Source organism: Blennius ocellaris (genome assembly GCF_963422515.1).
Source record: "Blennius ocellaris genome assembly, chromosome: 10".
In the NCBI taxonomy this organism is placed as follows: Eukaryota; Metazoa; Chordata; class Actinopteri; order Blenniiformes; family Blenniidae; genus Blennius; species Blennius ocellaris.
In genome coordinates, this window is record NC_137659.1 from 6,330,998 (window position 1) to 6,350,532 (window position 19,535).

Sequence of the window (19,535 nt, forward strand, 5' to 3'; positions counted from 1 at the left end):
TACTATAAGCACATTTTGTGATTGCATTTTTTCAGTTTTCAAGGGTTGATGAGGCATTCATTTGAAAACAGAAGACAGAAGTTGTGAATTATACCTGACTTTAGTTAGCTTGACACTTTCTTTTTGTAGTCATATGATGGGTACGAATTGTTCTACTTTAAATTTGGTCACAAATATAATAAGAAGCTTTTGAATAACCTGACAAACTCAGTGTGCGATTTTCCATTTCAATGAGTGACAATCATAAAGTGTTTGCACTATACATTAAGATGTTTGCTCCTTGTGTTGGATTTATAAATATTTAACAATGTAAGACACCTCACACTTATGCAATAACAAAACTTGTATTTTAGTTGCTGGTGTTCGTAAAGAGGGTTATGCTTGAAATGAAGTAAAACTACAGTAAATAATCAGTATGCCCGGTAATGTGATAAGTTTTATTTAAGGTTGGCCACCTTTCAAAATGCAAGAGTTTCATGAGAACTTTTCTGGACATTTTACTGTATTTTGCACCAGAAGGTTTAATTAAAATGGGCTTTATGTTGATATTGTAGTTACTTTCTGTAGAAATTATTTGGTTTTGTGAAAATATTTGACATTTCCAACGTGTACACGCTGCACCAAAACCAAGACAAATTTTAAGTTTAAATTCAAAGGTTATTAGGGCACTAATTTACTGGTCTGGCTCACTCAAGATGAAATTGGGTTGTATGTGACTATTTTTGGGCAGGTGTTTTTGAAATGTGTGTGACTTTATTTGACACTGCAAACTTTGTAGAATCTTGAACATTTTGAGTTTCAAGTGAAAAACAGCGATATAGAGTCGACTATTACACCGAGACTCACCTTAAATGGTGCCTGGGATTTGTAGTTTGGTGGTAAATCCCAGGTGAGGAGGACGGACGTTTTCATCACAGCCTTGACTCCAAAGTTCAACGTGGGAAAATCTAGGAAAGGGGAAAAAAAAAAAAAAGTCCTTTGATTACCATCTAAAGTCCAACATCTTGTACACCGCAGAACGTGATCACTGCGTGTAATTAAATTTCACACCGCTGTGAAGTGAGTAACCCCCTCAGTAAACAATGTGAACATCCTCCGCCACGATACCTTATGACCAAACTTGACAAGCCATGGGGGGGTGTTCAAAGAACATCGACAATCGCGTTCACGCCTGATTAACGATGGCACAAAAATAGCCTTCATCTCGCTAAGCCTGCTCCATTTTTTTCCACCCCGTTTGTAACGAGACTCATGCAACAGGTCTGAGATTGCCGAGATTACCAGGAAATGAAAGTGACGGCAGGAATGGCGGCATGTGGCTCGAAATAGGCATCACGCACATTTATAAATATGAAATCTCACATTTATAAGATTATAAAATGCGTGAGAAGGTACATGTTGGCTTTACATTTGAAGGTAATGAGAGGGCGGATGAGGAGGCATGGTAATGTGACTGTGGCGTGAAATGAGATTAGTGCTCCGTAAATCAATAAACACAGTGATGTACTATACCGAGAAGTAGATGAGAAAATAAATGGCACTGATAAAGACAGAGCCAGATGCAGAGGGCCTCAAACATATGGGCTCATGTATGTCGCGTGAAAGGCTTATTATATACTGCGAGTGCCTAAAGGTGCTTGTAGTTACATTTGCATGAATCAAACGCTGAAAACAGACGTTGCGCGTGAATGCTAATCAGATGTCCTGCTGCTCGTCTCACCATTTGACATGGTTCTGCTCTGGATGCTGGGGCTGAGCGGTCCGCCGCCCTTACTGGTGAACGCCTGCACCCGGATGTCATAGGTGGTGTCGGGGTTGAGGCCCTGGATGGTCATGTGTGTGTCGGCCGTGCGGTTGGTGCTGTTCTGCTGGCTGTTGATGTCCCTGAACACCACCATGTAGTACACGATCTTGCCGTTCCTCTCCGCCAGCAGCGGCGGCTCCCAAGTCAGCTGGGTGCTGGACTGAGTCAGACCCGTGACCTGCAGGTTGAAGGGGAAGCCCGACGGCACGTCTTCGGGGGTGCTGATCTCCTTCACGTAGGCCTCGCCGATGCCGGCGCGGTTCCGCGCGCTGAGGCGGAAGACGTACGTGGCGCCCTTGTGCAGGCCGGTGACAGTGTAGTGGTCGTCGGTCTTTCTCAGCTCGCGCGACGTGTAGTTCTCCTCATCGGTGCGTTTGTACTGCAGCTGGTAGCCCATCAGCTCACCCACCATCTCCTTGGGCGGCTGCCACTGGATCAGAGCTGTGTTGCCCATGGTGGTGCTGATCATCATTGTGGGTTTGCCAGGAACTAAAGATAATAATAATTAAAAAAAAAAGACATTCAATGAAAGCCAAAAAAAATACCTTTCAAAGAAATCAATTTAAATACACAAGGTCTGCTATACACTCTGATAATTATAACCTCATTCAACTTAAAGTGGCAGAAAGACACATTTCAATCAGTAATTCTTGTAGATTATGCAATTATGTGCATTTTTTTCTGGTTTTCTCCATAAAGGTACGTTTTAGGTTAACTGATGATTCTAAAGTGTGAATTTTATCTGGTTGTGACTCTTCCAGGGTGTGTCCTGCCTTTTCCCACAGTCAGCTTATTGCAGACTTGCCCGAAGTTGAAAATAAATATAGGAGATACATGCATGCATGGCTAGTAGATCATAAACAGATAGTGGTAAATACAGCTTGTTGCTGCTTAAAAGGTGCTCAAACGCACCATCACTTGTGCCTTCTGCCATTTACAGCATTTTGTTTCAGTGATGAAGAAAACATTTTATACTGTTGAAAATACTCAGCTAAAACAGCAAGTTGTGTAAATTAATTGTACTTGATTGTGACAATGAAGGCTGCTGAGGGTGCAGAAATCTACCCGTAAGCAAATAATATTAAAGCCACTAGTTTTTGTTGACTTTATATAAATGGGCTCTTCATGTGGTGAAGTAAAACCAGACAAGCTGAAACATAACAGGAGGAAGACGGAGCGTTTTTAAGGCCTGAAGATAACACTGGAAATAGATATTCTATCTCTCAGATACTTAGAAATGCCTGAAGAAGCAGATTCTGACCGGCTCCGGTTGTGGTGATGACTTTAGCTTTGCTCCGAGCGCCGTCTCCCTTCGTGGTGTACGCCGCTACAGTGACCGAGTAGGTGGTTTCAGACTGCAGTCCACCAATGATGGCCTCCTGTAAAATAGAAAAATCACAAGGTCAGATGTTAAAGGGAATCAGTGAGCCTGAGCGAAACCTCTTCAGGGGAAGGAAAGAAATCACACACAAACAAACCTCCCCCCCTGCACACACAAGCTCCCATCCCCTCAACAAACCACACAGCACCCAAAAAAAACCCAAACTACAATAAGATTAAACGCCCTTCTCCATCCACTTGTAACTTCTTGATCGGTCGGCCTCTGAACAAAACATTGTAAATATTAACAAAAGAAAGGTTTTAAAGGCACACGCACAGGAGCAGGAGCTTTTCTTTAGTGAAGAAAAACTCCTGCACCCTGTTATGAGGAACTCTGAACCCGTGAACCAACAAACCAAGCAAATGAACCAGAACATCACCAGAGTGTCAGTGTTCATGTCTGCTGCATGGACAAGCATGAGGTTACACCCAGAGGAGCATCGACTGTCACTTTACTGCAGTCTAAAAAAAACAAACAAACAAACACAAAACTGCACTTCTCGCTGTGCGACGGGAATTTTGATCGGATTTAGAGACACCAGATTGATATTATTGAATGATGACATTAAATCCTGGGTGCAGTTGTTCAGCAGTCCAGGCAGCTCTGACGAGAGAACACAGACACACTGGTGTGGTTGAACAAACCGGTAACCGAGCGGTCAGGAAACCAACCGAAGTGAAACACTGTTATTAGTAACCTGCTGCAGTGCTGGCACTCACATCACCAGTCTGCATCAGTCTGAATAAATACACACACCCACACACTGGAATGAAAAAACACTCTGAGCTTCAACAAAGTCATGTGTAAACACACACACACACACACACACACACTGCATATACTTACCGCTGTGTATACGTATGTATAGGAACCATAAACACACATTGCACACGCAAAGGGATGCATGCATGTACGGACATAATTGTGCACATGTGCGCGTGCACACACACACACACACACACACACACACACACACACACACACACACACACACACACACACACACACACACACACACACACACACACACACACACACACACACACACACACACACACACACACACACACACACACACACACACACACACACACACGCACAGACGAGCAGACTCAAGAACAAATTAACGCCTGTGGCTTGAACGCACACACACACACACACACGCTGGAGTTGTCTGTTCCTGACTGGGGCCACTGAGAGGACGAACACACAGATGCCTACGAGCCTTCCTGCCGGATCTCCTCGCAAACTTCTCAGACTCATGGAATGTTATATGGCTCTGCCTTAATGTCGTTTCTCCCACTAATGAAGTTTTAATTTCCTTCACATAGAAGTGCATTTTACCCGTCTATATAATCCCGCTCTGTGGGGACATGTGCTGCTTTGTTACTCTCCTTAAAATGAGACACTGGGGGAGGGGGTAAAAAGGCTAAATTACAGTATCATAAAATGATTTTTTTAACTTTACGGTGGAAATCTCATTGCTTTAATAATACAAAATGGCTTTAACAATCTGAGCGGTGGCAGCTGCACAGATCGTTCCTCCCTCTATTCTGGCAAGGTCGATTCAGGTCTAGTAACACTTCTGAAACTCAGCAGAAAAAAAAGAAGAAGCAAAGCTTCAAAGTTTCCTTCAGAGCAAATGCTTAGAGCAGCACCAAAGGGCATTATAGAGATTATCAAGTCGACTAGTTATAGAAATGGATTCCTCTCTGCAAGCCTCCCTGCACCGCTCTCCTCGCCAAAATGGAAAATATTAGGAAAAAGGAGGCAGTTTTGTTAAAACAAATAGAATTGCTTCAGATTACTTCCTGCAACATACTGCATGACGTTGTCTTTCTGCACTATTACAAAGTAATTATCTGGAAAAATAAAAGTGCTTCAAAAATCCCTCCCCGTCCTGTGAGTAAGTCACAGGTCAGCAAGGAATGTTAATATTTCCAAGGCTGACATCTGTCTGTGGCTAAGTCACACTGCATTAGTTACCTAGAGCACAAAATCGCTACTGCCCAAACATGCAGGCTTCAAAAAAAAAAAATGGTGTGAACAGATGTCCTCCTCTGACAACATCCAGCTCTGTATCTGTCAGGTGTTAATCAACACATTAAGAGGAGCGGGAGAAGAGCCTGACTCACTCTATGTGGGTGTAGCTAGAGGATTCGTTATGCAGTGCAACCACATATCTGTTTAACTTTGCACCATCAAAATGAACACAACAGCTTTCACACTTACTGCTGGCTTTTTTTTTTTTCTTCATAACTCAACAGTTGAGAAAAAAAAAAAAACCCCTGTGGTTGGTCACTGAATGAATTCACCAGTTGTGGAATGAACATTGCTTAAATCACTTCTTTCATACAATGTCTTTAAAGCTATAAACCTATACTTTTTATGGATTTGCTGGCCCTGAAAATAGTATTTTCTAGTCTGGCAGGCTTCTATTGAGTTTCTTGACGAGGAACATTTAAGTGGCTCTGCATTTATGTTAGTGCAATATGACGTCTAGGAGGTAATAAGCCATAACAAAAGGGCTGCATGACAGCCGCAGAGCAGCGAGCTGCCATCCGGGGCGAATGAAAGGAACATGAAAGGCTGGTGGCAATCTGGGAGATGTGTGGGGCTGATAAAGCGCGCGGCTCCTCCCCTCAGATAGACATGTCATGTGGAACAGTAGGGGAGACAGCAGGTTGGGCGAGCCTGATTAATGTCAGCGCCACACAGGGATGGATGACGTGCAACTTTTGACTGCACCGTACGCTCGGCGGGGGGAAAGGCTCTGCGTGCAGACCGCGCTAACCGCCACGGAAAGCTCATGAGTGGCCGGCTTCTAAAACCAGTTTGGTAAAACAAATAAAGAAATATTGAAATATTAGATATGTCTGCAGAAAAGCAATACCCATGGGTTTTTTTTTTTTGTGGGGGGGGGGGGGGGGGGGTATTGTGGTAACAAATTCTGAGATAAACACACACAAACAGCCAAGCCCAGAAATCATCTGGACACCCGTTTCTTCCTCGCTGTGGTTATGATTCTTCATGAGGACTCAAACCGAGTGGATTACAGGCATGGTTTCCACCGAAACAAAAACACACAACTCAAAATCCACACACACACACAGACACACAAGCACCCCCAAATTACAGAGGGGAGGAAGAGCCTGCCCTGCAAGATGACCCAGCAGCACACATGAGGGTTACTCACATGCTCGGTGGATTCCTCAATATTCCACTGATGGGAGAGAGAAGACAACATGGACACGGGGCGGGGAGAGAAATGAGTCAGAAACAACACAACAGGCATGGAAAAAAAGAACTCGTCTTTTTTTCGTAGACAGATGAATGTAGGTGTCAGCAGAGTCATGCAGTAAAGACAAAACAAAACCTAAACAAACAACAAAACGGTGTGACAGAGTGAGATGGAAGAGAAGGAAAAAAAAATATAAAATTAAGATGGCATGAAATAAATTGTAACCGAATCGAGCGACGCTTGTGAAATTCATTATTGTGATGCACTGCCTTGTTTGCTTTTTCCCGCAAATCCAATGAAAAGAAACAAAAAAAAACAAACCCTCTTTCTCTTTCTTAATCAGAACACCTTCACACGGTATGATAACTATCGCACTGTGAACATAAACTATGCAGAGTCGCTGGAGTGTTTCCTCAAAGGGAAGGTACCTTTTATTCATTATATTTCAATATGTTTTTTCCAAATGTTCTCCTTTCTCGCCGCGCTTGCCCAAGTGATTCCTGAGGGAAGTGAAAGCCCATTTCGTGCCGCGGGGCTCCGTCAGTGCCGAGCATGAAATCCTATTACCAGTGCCGCTATGCTAGCCCTGTGACACCGAGCCCCGTCGATGCAGAACGCCACTGCTCGCGTGTACCAGCGATGAGCTCCACAGTTCAGCTCCCGCGGAGGAGTTCACTGAAGGGTGGCTCCGGCTGACAAGGGGCAGAAGAGATGACACCGGTGACACTGATGAGGGGAATAAGTGGAAAACACAAGAGGGCGGGGCGACTTGGAGGACTGAGGATGAATGGCGGGCGGCGGCGGAGTCGGCAAACAATTTTATATGATCGTTAGGGCGTGCAACTATTACAACGAACTGTAGAGTAGTGATGGAGGAGGAGAGAGGCCCGGGGTTTCATTGGGACATGGCAAATATCATATTTAACCATTACGAGTTAAAGGCTCAGCGCACCCGGAATTAATCACCTAAATTCACTTCAATCAATATTTAACTGATAGTTTGTGGTTCATTTGAATCTGTGTCCATTGCTCAAAACGCATCAGATGAACGCATCTGATCGATCGATCGACACCACCAGCTGTAATCACCCAGAAATATGGATGATTAATAAAACATTGAAGGGGGTGTAGTAGTTAAACCTGCTCTTCAAACCTGCCATCTGATTTTGTGTTTGCATGTTCTGAATGGAAGTCTGTGATTCTAAATGTAAATACTTCCTTGTGTCTCGCTCAGCCTCAGCTGGGAAACGCTCCAAATCCTTAAAACCCTGGCTTTGTGTTTGAGATTCACTAATTAATTCTGTAAATATTACAGCAGTATTTTTTCTTGTAAAGACTGAAATTCAAGCTTTGATTTTAACTAAACTTAATTTTCTGAAGGTTGTCTGCAAAATAACATTAATTGAAAGTAATTTGTAGCACTGTTCATACATAGACGGAGATAAAGACCCCCAAATCCTTTTTCCTAGATGAGTATGTTGGGGGTGGGGGACACACACAATCCCTTGAAAGTTCTGTACAGTGGTGTACTGGTTTACCCTCCAAAAGAGTGTCCCTGGTTTGTGTCCGGGCTTGAAGTGATTTCATTGTGGAGTTTGCATGTTCTTCCTGTGCAGTGGCCTTCTTCAGGTACTCAATTAACCTCATGAAGTTCAAAAACATTGGCTCCAACAACTTGCTCATAGGTGTGAGTTGTGTGTGGCGGGATAGGATCAGCTACAGTCCACCGTGACCTAACGCTGAGTACCTAAAGTTGGATAGATGACGGTCCGATGGGTGTTTTAACCTTTGAAATTATAATTTTTTTTTTTTTTTTTTTTAACAGTAGGGTCCTATAACATACTACTCCACTACCTCATATACCACTGGTGTCAAACATAAGGCCCGTGGGCCAAAACCGGCCTGCAAGAGGCTCCAATCCCACGAAACCACCAAATTGTGAAAATGTCAAAGTAAACTTCGATTTTATAACAAATGTCTTCAGAATAGTGGACAAAACTAAACACTGAGACCCGATGCATGACATAACAGCTATAGGAAATGGTTTTTGGACATTTAACTGCATTTTCCACCAGAATGTTTCATTAAGAATCATTTCATGTTGTCATTTTCCATTTAGTAAGTTTTTGGTTTTTGCAAAGATATAGACATTTCCAACACGCATAGTCTGTGCCACAACAAAGAAAAACCTTAAAGTTTGAATTTAAAGGTTATTGCGACACTATGTTGCCAGTCTGACTCACTCAAGATGAAATTGGGCTGTAGGTGGCCCCTGAACTACAATATGTTTGACACCCCTGCCATAGACAAAAGAAAGTGAGCCTGCAGCACACTGCTGATTCATCGCACAGCAGAGAGACGGTGTTCATCATCCCCCTTTGACAGTTGGAATAGACGAAAGACAGAACATCTCCACCTTCCTCCCTGTGGAGGAGCTTCATTGCCAGCCGGCTACGTGAAGCATGAGCTTGGCCTCTATAGGGTCCCAGTTGTGACGAATCGAGACACATGGCCCATTAAAAACCGCTGCCTCATGCTCCCCTGGCATCGCAGGGCACTGAAGAGTACCATTTAAGAACAGCTGTTACTTTCCTCCGTGAATAACAGTTTGCCATGTTCCTAATTGCTTAATTTGTTTACCGTCAACTCTGTTCAGCACGTCTGCAGAGCGGCAAACATATCAAGGTTTGTAAGAGTTTTTATCGCAACTTCGGCTTAATCCTTTTCCATTCAAACAGCTTCCTGCTAAAGTCCATTGGAGAATTATAAATTATCCTTCATTTATATTTTGAATGCCGACGCAGGCTGAAAACACATCATTGCTGATAAGCGTCGTTTGTGGAAACGGAGCGGTATAATTTGCAGGCGGGTGAATGCAAATGTGATGACATGGGCTGAGATGTGTGGCTATAAAAATGAGAGCGAGGGGGGAGCGAGTGATGTGGAAGAGAAGGAGCTGTCATGATTGATGGAGTGAAACGGGCTGAGGTGCTTCTTTCCCCTCTCTCTCTCTCTCTCTCTCTCTCTCTCTCTCTCTCTCGCTCTCTTCTTTGCCCCCACGCCCCCCCGCCCCGATTCCCATTCAACTCCAATCTGAGGTGGTGAAGGCCGTAGAGGCAGTGAAGCGTCGCCTCACTCACACAAACTACAAAAAACGCATGAGTGGTCAAACAAAATGAACCTGGAAAGTGGTGCTGAATAAAGGCAAACTTGTGCGGAAATGTACAGAATGGCTAATGGCGTCAGAACTGCATCGCACCGTTTTCTGCAAACTTTCATGGACGTGTGCATGAAAAAAACAACAACAACAAAAAAAACCACCAGCCTAAAGGTTGCCGGGAGTAAAGTTGCCAACTCAGGTTCTGTCCACTTTTTCCCAACAGAAGTACAGTTGCAAAAGGGTCGATAACATTGCGCCGTTAACGCGGCCTCTGGTTTAAATTTAGCAGGGAAATGAGGGCGCTGTGTGGGCTCCTGCTTGAAAAGAAAAGAGGCGCTTAAATCGCCTACGCACAGGCAAGCTCTCGTAGCTCTCCTCCCAGCGTTTCAGCTAACCCTGAGAGAGGCTGAATTCACAGAGAGAAGGAGCCAGAAACACAGAGACAAAGAGACGGGGGGCGGGGGGGGAGATTTTGACGGGATCTGCAATTCATTCAGTCGACTTGGAATTGTGATTTGAGGTCGAAGGTGAACTTGTTCGTTAGGCGAGTCCTGAAAAGATTATAATTTTTTTTTCCCCTCAGCAGGTTAACTGTGCATCCATTCATGTGAAAGGGTGGATGCGGGACTGATTTCACAACACATTTGGGAAATTCTTGACAAAAACACTATAGAAGGTGCCAACACCCTCCCCCCCCATCTTGCATTCATCATCAATTACAGGTGTGCATTTGAGGGATTTGCGTGACTCCGGGATGAGTCACGAACTCTTCTTGGCCAGCTGGAACGCCTACCACGATCCCATCGTCGAGCATGTTTGCTCATGTTATCTCTTTCATTTTTGTTCCACTTCTTGCCGGGGTTGCGTGGATGGAAAGATGCATTTAAAAAGAAAAAAAAAAAGCAGGAGGGATTGTTGTGAAAACCAGTTGGGCGAACACGGATAAGGGGCTGTCTGTGGCGCGTTGGCTGACTGTGTGGTCTTTAACGATGTCCGGGCAGGTTCTTGCAGGTTGGCTACTCGCTGCCGCCTCATAGAAAACAATCTGTTGAGATGACTCAATCAAGGGTAACCAACCTGCACGCAAGCCTCTGGTAATTACTCAACTGGCTTTTCTAGCGGGGAGAGTGCAAAAGGAGGCCATGTCGGGAAAAGAGAAAGGGGGAGGCGAGGGGAAAGAAGGTGCAAGGAGAAAGTCATCTGTCGGCCATGACGGGGGCAGCGCGTTCGAGAGGTGTCCTGCACACTGAACTGGAACATGAGCGCCGTCCCGAGCGCCAAATTACAGCGTGTCTTTGTGTTTATTGTGTGAACACGACACAAATGAGACACGGCCGCGGGTATTGTTTGCATAACAAGTGCGGGGTCATGTTCAGTTCAGATTGCGCAGCGCAAAAACAAAATCCCCGTCCGACGGGAGGAAAACACTTCCAGGAAGACAAGCAGCCACCATGCCGCGCTGCTCTTCCAGACCAAACGAAGTCGTCCGGGCTGTCATGCTCTCTGGTACACAGTCAAAAAAAAACAATAAACTGTCAGCAGCAGCTGCCAGAAGCTCCTGCTGCAAAACAAAGGTTGGTTGTTGGGGAGCTGAGGGCACATTCTTCCACCAGGTGTAGGCTGAGCTGCATCATCTGCGGCCTATCATGCAGGCAACGCTTTGAGCTCTCTCTGGCCAGAATTAGCAAAATTTTCACCGTACCCTTGCAAATTGCACTTGAGTCCCATGTGAGATGAGCCATTTAGTAGTTTGACAGCCACATGAAAGTTATTCATTATGTATTTTACATCAAAAATATGCCCCGCCACACAACTGGAATCCACAAGCTGCTCCTTATCGTCACCCGCGATGCAACACGTTGGGAACGTCATATCAAGGTGACTTTAAATCCGTCTCCCCGTCTGTTGCGATAAGACTTAAGACAGCGGGGACGTTTGCCAAAGCAAACGAGGGTTAACAGCTCCACTCGAGGGCACGGCGGCGTCAGCTGCCTGGGAAATGAACCAGCAACCTGCTGCTCTGCCTAAACACTGCTGCTCCCATTTATCAGCAAACACAGCTGAGAGACACATGCAAGGCTGTGCAGTTTTTCTCTTGTTTTTCTTTTTCTTTTATTGTTTTTTCTCTCTCTCTCTCTCTCTCTCTCGCTCTCTCTCTCTCTCTCCCCGTGGCCTGGGAGCACTTACATGTTCAAATTAGATGCTTCTGTTGAAGGCCATCGAGGGCGGGAGCGAAAGCGTGTTCGTGCAAATGTTACTCCCGGCAAACAATCAGAAGGAGGTTCTTAAGCTGGTCTCTCCTCTCTCAAACAGAGTGGGAAAAAAAAATGCGAGTGGGTTTTTTAGTTTTAAGATATTCATGAATCTCTGAATCCCTCTTAAGGATTACAATCTCCCATCCATCTCGCGGTGTCGCACAGCTTTGGGCAACTCGAAACGGGCTGCATTAATGTGTAAAGGGCGGCGTCAGGAAAATAACTCTGATTCATAAACATGGTAACAAGGCAGTGCATATGTATTACTTCTCAAACTGCTAAGGGAGGTGCATTGATTCTGCGCAGCCACATCCTGATGTAATGCATATAAATTATTTATTGGCTATTACTGTAGAATTAAACTGGATCTTGTAACGACAACTAATCCGAAGCCGTAGGAAAAGGCAGGCAATTTAGAGGCGCATGTGGAGAAAAATATATTTAAAAAAGAATAAATAAATAAAATAAAAAAATAGGGGGAGGGTTGATACTGCAGTCTACAGAAAGGAAATTCAGTGTGTGACACCCAGTACGAGGGAAATGAAGTGTGAACTCAGACAATGGAAGGGAACAGACGAGCAGTGGGGAATGAGAATAAAGGAAAAGTGAACATGGGGCCAGCTGAAGATGGGAAGAAAAAAAGGGGAGAGAAAAAGACTGGACAAGAGTGAGGCATCATCCAGTACCTGAGCCTCTGGCAAGGCGACGTCCATGATGTTGGGCTGGCCCCGTGGCTCGCCGTTTTCAAGCCGGGAGAAGATGACCTGGTAGCCCCGGATCTGGCCATGCTGCTTCCCCTGCAGCGGCGGCTTCCAGGTGACTCGGATGGCCGTGGAATTTATGGCCTCGACCTCCAGTTTCCTGGGGGGCGCTCCGGGCACTGGAAACCAGACAGAGGAGGGAGGGAGGGAGGGAGGGAGGGATAAAAGAGGGGAAGAGGGGGGTGGTGGTGGTGGAGGAAGGAGTGAGAAAAATGCTGAGACAGTGATTTTTCACAGTTCACTGTGTTTTGTGATGAGGAGCCAGAAAGTATCAAAAATAATGACTCCTGAGTTTTCTGTAAACTTGGGCACAGTGTAGAAAGATCCAAGAACTGGCCATGACTCAAATCATCCCTTCGTACTTCAGACCTTCTAAGATTGCTGCGTCCCTGAACAACCCCCCCATCCCTTGATTTGGGACAGCATGTGGTCTAGCAATGTCTGTAGTGCCCTTAATTCCAGTATGAAATTAGCTGTGATGCAGCAAACTTCAAACACATTAATTATAGAGGGCTCCCTCTTAGGGAAAGCAGCCCTCTATCACACTGCAAACAAAACGAGAAACGCCCGACGAGGGGGGGAAAGCAAGAGCGGGAGAATGGAGAAAAGCGGGGAAAGCGGCTCCATTTGTATTTCGTAGAATGGGGGACAAAAAGAAAGTTTACACAGTGAACAGGGAGGAACATGGTGCAGAACTGAGGCCCAGGAGTGATGAGCCTTAACCTCGATAGATGTAAAGTTTTAACGCGAGAGAGAACAAGCTGGAAAGAGGAGGGTAAAAAAAGAAGAAAAGGTGACCCCCCGTGCACTACCACTGCCACCTCATTAGCTGGTAATTGATCAACAGAACAAAGGGAATTGTGCAGTAAAAGTAGAAGAGGGTGAAGAAAAACAGCCACAACCACAGATTTGACGAGTGTGAGAGCACTCTGCGGCAACCTACCATCCTCTTTGGTTCTCATCCTCACTGCGGCACTCTCAGGGCCGGGGCCCACATCAGTATGCGCCCTCACCCACACCTGATACTCAGTCCACTTCTCCAGGCCCTCCAGCACATGGCTGGTGGCGTCAGCGCCGATGCCCGTCACCTCGTGCCGCTCTGTGTCCTCCCCAGCCAGGGCCTGGTAGCTGACTGTGTAGCGCACGATGGCGCCGTGGCGGCTCGCGGCCGGAGGCGCCACCCAACTCACCTTGAGGCTGGTGGAGGTCAGGCTGACCAGATGTACCTCCTGAGGGGGGGCGGACGGGGCTGTGGGGAAGGGGGGGTAGGGCAAAAAAAACAAAAAAAAAACACACACACACGAAGGAAGGGTACGGATCAAGCAAACAAAAAATGGACTAAAATGCAAAAACAAGGAATAAAACAGGAAGCTTTTTGTAAGATAAACAACATAAAAACTGAATATCCACAATGGCAAGGGTGACTTTAACCTCAACACAATGGATTGAATTGTGATCATCGACCATATTTCAGTATTTTTCAAGTTCTCTTAACTTTACACTTCCTGGTCCTATTCATAACTTAACCTGAAGGAAAATCATTTAGCAAAGAGCTTTTACTGTTTAAGCATGTGTATTCACTATCCCTGGCCTTAATAGGGAACAATTCTAGAGTTTTACACACACTGATACTGATTCACTTTGTAAACTGGCGAGCATCACAAACCACTTACAGTATGTGACACATTTATGAATATCACATTGCCATTGTTGAATAAGTTTTTTTTTTTGTTGCTTTTATTCCGACTACAAAAAGCTTCCATGCTGCCTCTAGACTGAGAGATTGGATGCAAAATCGCAACACGGGGCCACTGCTGAAGCTGCGCTTGGCACTACATTTATGCACGAGGCCAAGAAAGTAACTGGGTGAGGTAAACGGAATCTAAAATACAATACAGCAACATTTTACAAGGCAGATGCTTTCTTTTTCTTTTAGCTTATCCTTAACTGCCCTCTGTGCCGCCTCTCTCGTAGCAGAGGGAGCGATAATGTGGCCGGAGATGTGCGAGCGTGTGAACGAGCTCTGGACGGTGTTGACCGGTGTTCACGCCTTGATGCAAGAGCTCTGGGCATCATTACAGCCGTTAGCTGCTGCAGACACGCATTCAGCAATCATTTCTGAATCAATAACAGTTATGAATATTCAAAACGCCGTGTGCACCTGGTCTGGAATCGGTGCCATGAAAAACAGTGTTTTTATTTAATCAGATGGAACAGAGTTCTTCCATTTTAAGGATTTACTACATTAGATGCAGCTTGTATTTGAGAGGCGACGAGCGAACTGGCACTTTTTCAGTAATGCAATTAAAACTTTTGAGATAAACAGACCTTCAACACACTTTTTTAACTTAATGGGACGCAAAGTTATTAATAGGGCATATGATGTGCACCTCATCGTTTTAGGTTTCATAATCAGCTGTGATATCTCGTAATTTGTGAAATTATAACTAATATCTGCTGCTGCTAATGCTAAAATCTGAAATACATTTAAACGCTCAGGTCTAGAGGTGAAATAAAGTTAAATCAAACTACTTTAAAATACAGAACGATTAAAACAAACACAACCACATTTGTACATTTCATGCGTCTAACTGAATCAGGAACTGAACTCCAATCTACAAAAAGAATAAAAAAACAAACTGAGGGAGCAAGAATTCAAATCAAAGTGTTCTCACAAAGCATGCCCATGACATCTAGTTCTTTTTAATAAGCAGAGCAATGAACAGTGAGCTCAGATATTAATGCCAGAACATTGGGGGCTTAACAAAAAGAGTAGTGAGTCTCGTCAGGTGGTCGCTGATCCACAAGAGAGTGGACAGAAACCGACCGGCTCCACAACACCAGATGTGTCTGTCTGAGGCTGACAGACAGAATTAAAACAAAGGTGATGATATGCAAAATGCATCGCGGGCCTGAGCGCCTAATGATAAGTTGGCTGGATCAATGTGAGGAGAGAACCGCAGGAAATACAAAGAAGAAGGAGAAGAAGAAGAAGAAGAAGAAGAAGAGTGGGCTTCAAATGAAGCAAATTTTTTCAACGATTATCATATATATAATCATAACTTGTATTGTCATAATGGGAGCAAACAGTGGTGTGCTGCTCTTCATAACACAGTCTCCAGTTTGAGTCTGGAGGAGTTTCTGTTTCTATGTGGAGTTTGCACGTTCTGCCCTGTGGATGCATTCGTTTTCTCCTTGTTTTTTTTTTAAATGTTAATGGCAAGTAATGAAAATGCAAAAACGATTTGTTTTCACCTGAAACACTGTCGTGCAAACGGAGCCTAGGATGGGTCAGAATCACGGACGTCTTACTTGGGAAAACAGTGCTGCGTTGCTTTTTGAAATCTGGAGAGTAATTTCGATCTCACACGCAGAGCTCACAGCAGGTAAAGCAGCATCACTTCTTAAAAACTGTGATCTGATCCCAACAGAAAAACTCAGACGTCACTTCTTCTTCGACACGCTCCCGCTTTCTTGGGTTTAGATTTGTTTTAAGACAGCATTTTAAAGTAATGATTCGTAACTGTCTGATTCAATCCCCTCTGTGGAGCGTCTCCATTCACGTTTCTGGTCGAGTATCAGACCTGTTCAATCTGCTTAAAGCACAGTGATAGCTGAGTAAATACATAACCCCCAAATACAAAAATGAAGCTCAGTTCCATTCATTGCTCTGGCATGAAATAAGAGATGCTAAACATTTCAATGCAGCACTTGAAAATGTCACACTGTCCCCACTGTCTGTTTGCCTCAGAGCTCTTCCCAAGGCTGGAGATCATTGCATGCATGCCGCCCTGCCGCTGTATGAAATCTAAATTCTTCTCACCTCTGTCAGCAGGAGGCACAAGGACGCAGGCTCATCGCCACTCTGTCTCAACTGGCAGTGATCTGCAGCTCGAGGAGGCTTTCCCATTCATTTCTCCTGTCAAACCAGGTGGAAGATATACATACCACCTCACTAGTCTCTCTCTTTTTTATTTTTTTGCCTCACACATCCTGTTACTTATTCGACAGAAGTTTTAAAGTTGTACCTGATCGTTGTGGAATATCAACAACACTGGAAAAGTTGTCTGCCTGATATAATTGTGGTTCTATTTCTGAGTAAAACAGGAGTACGGCGCAGAGATGCCCGGCGCTGATCCTCGGGATTGGTCCTGGGACAATCCGGGCCGACTTTAAAGGATTTCTTTCAGCTAAAATAAAGCCAACCAAAATCCAACTCTGCCTTTACTGTGCTCCAATGTGTTTTGTTCTGCAGATCCTGCTGGCGTCTGAGCGGCTTGCGAGAGCGAAAGCTACTGTCTGAATGTGCAAGCCGGTGTGAATGGACACAATCCAGCTGACACTAATTAACGTGTTTTGCACAATTAATTTTAACAGATCATTGCTCTCTGATTACAGTCCAAAATGAAACTGCGGTTTGGTTTGTGCGGTTAGCTTTTGTACTCGCTTAAAGGTCTTCTGTGTGTGAAGGAGCTCCAGCACATCCGACACTTTTGAACCGCCATCAATGGACTTTATTTTTTCATTGCGACGCAACAATGCAATAGTTTCCATTTCGTTCAAGTATCAGAGAATACGTTAAAACACGCCACTAGTGGACTGCATCAAATCAGCTTTAAGCGTCATATGGACTCTTTAAATGAGAGGAAAAAACACTCCTCATCTACTGTGCTCATTAATTGTGCACAGAACCTAGAACAAAGATCATTGAGGGTGATATTATTATTGATATTATTGCTATTATTATAACGGAAACGCAGCAGAGATCAGACCTGAACAGATCCCCAAGGTTGTGAAAATGCTGGACTGCATTCATCGTTTCCTTCCAGTGTTTTTTTTCTGTGCACCTAAATCAGCTATAGGAAAGGTTTTCTTTACATTTCGCTGTATTTTGCATAACTAGGTTTCATTCAAATTTGCATTATGTTGATATTGTGGTCGTTTTTGGCAGTAATTGTTTGGTGTCACGAAAATATTGACATTTCTATCACGTATACTCTGCACCACTACCGAGAAAAACTTTCAAGTAAATCTTTTAAGGTTACCACAGCTCTATTTTACTGGTCCCTCCCACTAAAGATGAAACTGGGCTGCATGTGGTCCCTGAAGTAAAATGTTCACTTAAATGCTAAGAGTCGAATAACTTGATTCTTTATTTCTATTATTAATATCCCTTCAGGAGAGTATGCACATAACATTATCATATTTATTATTGTGTCTGGTAGCATGCAGCAGCTCTCCCCTCCGATTCTGAGGAGATTGACATCGTGCAGCTAAACTTTCTGAAATTCACAGTAAGAGTTGAGCTGGCCTATGTCAAAATAAAAACTTGAATTGAGGGATTAAAGATAATTTGAAGGCTGCTGACCTTTTCTTTTGTACAATTACTTTTCAGTCTGAAAGTTGAAAAGAAATGAAAATGAAATAAAATAGAAACTCAACACTCTACACGGCAAAAGTACCAATGTGCCATTGTTTTAGAAACTCTTGAACTGTACATCGGCTCCCTGGTGAGGCGGTACAAATGTGCTGCTGCTGCTGCAGCGAATAAAAATGGAAAAAAAAAAAAAAAAAAAAACAGACTCAGTCAGCGGGCAGAGTGACATTTTTAGTGCTGGCACTGAAAAAGCACATAATGATATGAGGCAAAACAACATGGCACGGCTAACAAATGTGGGAACACGACACATTAAACGTACCTTTGACACAGGGCCTGCCCTCAGATAGACGGACAGGGGGGGTTAGTGTTGGTGACAGAGGGGAGGTGGCGGAAGCGTGAAGCTGACCGTGAAGGCTGCACTGTCAGCAGTTTAGACGGGAATCGACTTGACATTCAAGTTGCCCACGCTCTGATTTAAGCTCTACAAAACTCAACGTTTGTCTCCCTTTTTTTTCCTCATTGAAAAAGATTGCTGGTTAATGGATAGCAAGTAGATAAAAGCAGAGGACAGAGACGCCGCGATGGAGAGAAGCCAGTGTACTTACTGGACTGAGCGGTTCGAGCCTCGATGGGCTGCGTGTAGACGCCCAAACCCATTTCAGAGCGGGCTGCCAGGGAGAAACGGTACAGGGTGTCAGGCTTTAGACCGTCAACAGCGTAGGAGCCTGCTGGATTGAAGGACACGTGTATCTGGAGGGTTGAACAGAGAAATGGCAGAGCAAATTTTTAAATCCGAGAGCATCACAAAGATCGGCTCATGTGTTTGTCTGTAAAACTGGGGAACTAATCTTTCCCTGAACTGCTGTTCGCGCCTCGCCAAAACATTTGCCCTCTGGTTTACAAGTTGTGCAGCAGTCCAACAGAGTTGAATGAAGAGCCACAGCAACCGGGAGACACAAGAGAACAACTGTGCGCTGTGTGTCTCGACAGTAAATCTTTCTCATCAGCTGGGGAGCCAACTGCATTACTATAATAACACAGCTGAAGCTCTTCATTCAGAGAAATTGCATCATAAAAAAAACAAGATTTATTCGCCTGCAGTCTCATTGCACAATATGACACAGAAGCAGACAAATGTATGGAAAAATGAGACCAGATGCAATGCAGTGCAGGAGAGAAAACCGGCCCATCAAATAGTCATAACCTTATATCGTTATTCCAACCTTGTTGTCTGAGCTGGCCTCCCAGTACAGCAGCTCGTACTTGGTGATGGGGTCCTGGACGGGCCACAGCCATGTGAGAACGATGCGGGTGTCCAGTTCAGCTTCAGCCTCGAAGCTGGACGGCTGTGCAGGGACTGAAGCAGAGTGCATGGATGTTAAAACTATAAAAGGACCAACCATAAGACATTAAAGTTAAATGTCCACAGCAAGATTCACCTTCATTTCACCAACTCTTTTTGGAAAAAAGACAGTGATACAGGAATATGTAACTATGGGGCTTTATTCTAACCGCACATGCCATTACAAAGCTTTCACTTCCTGCAGACAAAT

At 44.5% G+C, this 19,535-nt stretch overlaps 1 protein-coding gene across 4 annotated transcripts in view; it reads right to left on the reverse strand.

Annotated features, from left to right (window-relative positions):
• The window catches only part of ptprfb (protein tyrosine phosphatase receptor type Fb), a 189,074-nt gene that overhangs the window by 49,917 nt on the left and 119,622 nt on the right, over nucleotides 1-19,535 (reverse strand). For 2 of the 4 annotated variants that reach the window (XM_080503636.1, XM_080503635.1), the window contains exons 10-17: nucleotides 19,206-19,339; nucleotides 18,588-18,732; nucleotides 13,546-13,851; nucleotides 12,528-12,721; nucleotides 6,382-6,408; nucleotides 3,066-3,183; nucleotides 1,721-2,293; nucleotides 847-947 (exon numbers count right to left, since the gene is read on the reverse strand). In XM_080503636.1, coding sequence (XP_080359762.1) covers nucleotides 847-947; nucleotides 1,721-2,293; nucleotides 3,066-3,183; nucleotides 6,382-6,408; nucleotides 12,528-12,721; nucleotides 13,546-13,851; nucleotides 18,588-18,732; nucleotides 19,206-19,339 — 1,598 coding nt within the window. The remainder of the gene's footprint in view (nucleotides 1-846; nucleotides 948-1,720; nucleotides 2,294-3,065; nucleotides 3,184-6,381; nucleotides 6,409-12,527; nucleotides 12,722-13,545; nucleotides 13,852-18,587; nucleotides 18,733-19,205; nucleotides 19,340-19,535) is intronic. The other 2 variants (XM_080503638.1, XM_080503637.1) reach the window with 1 other exon arrangement.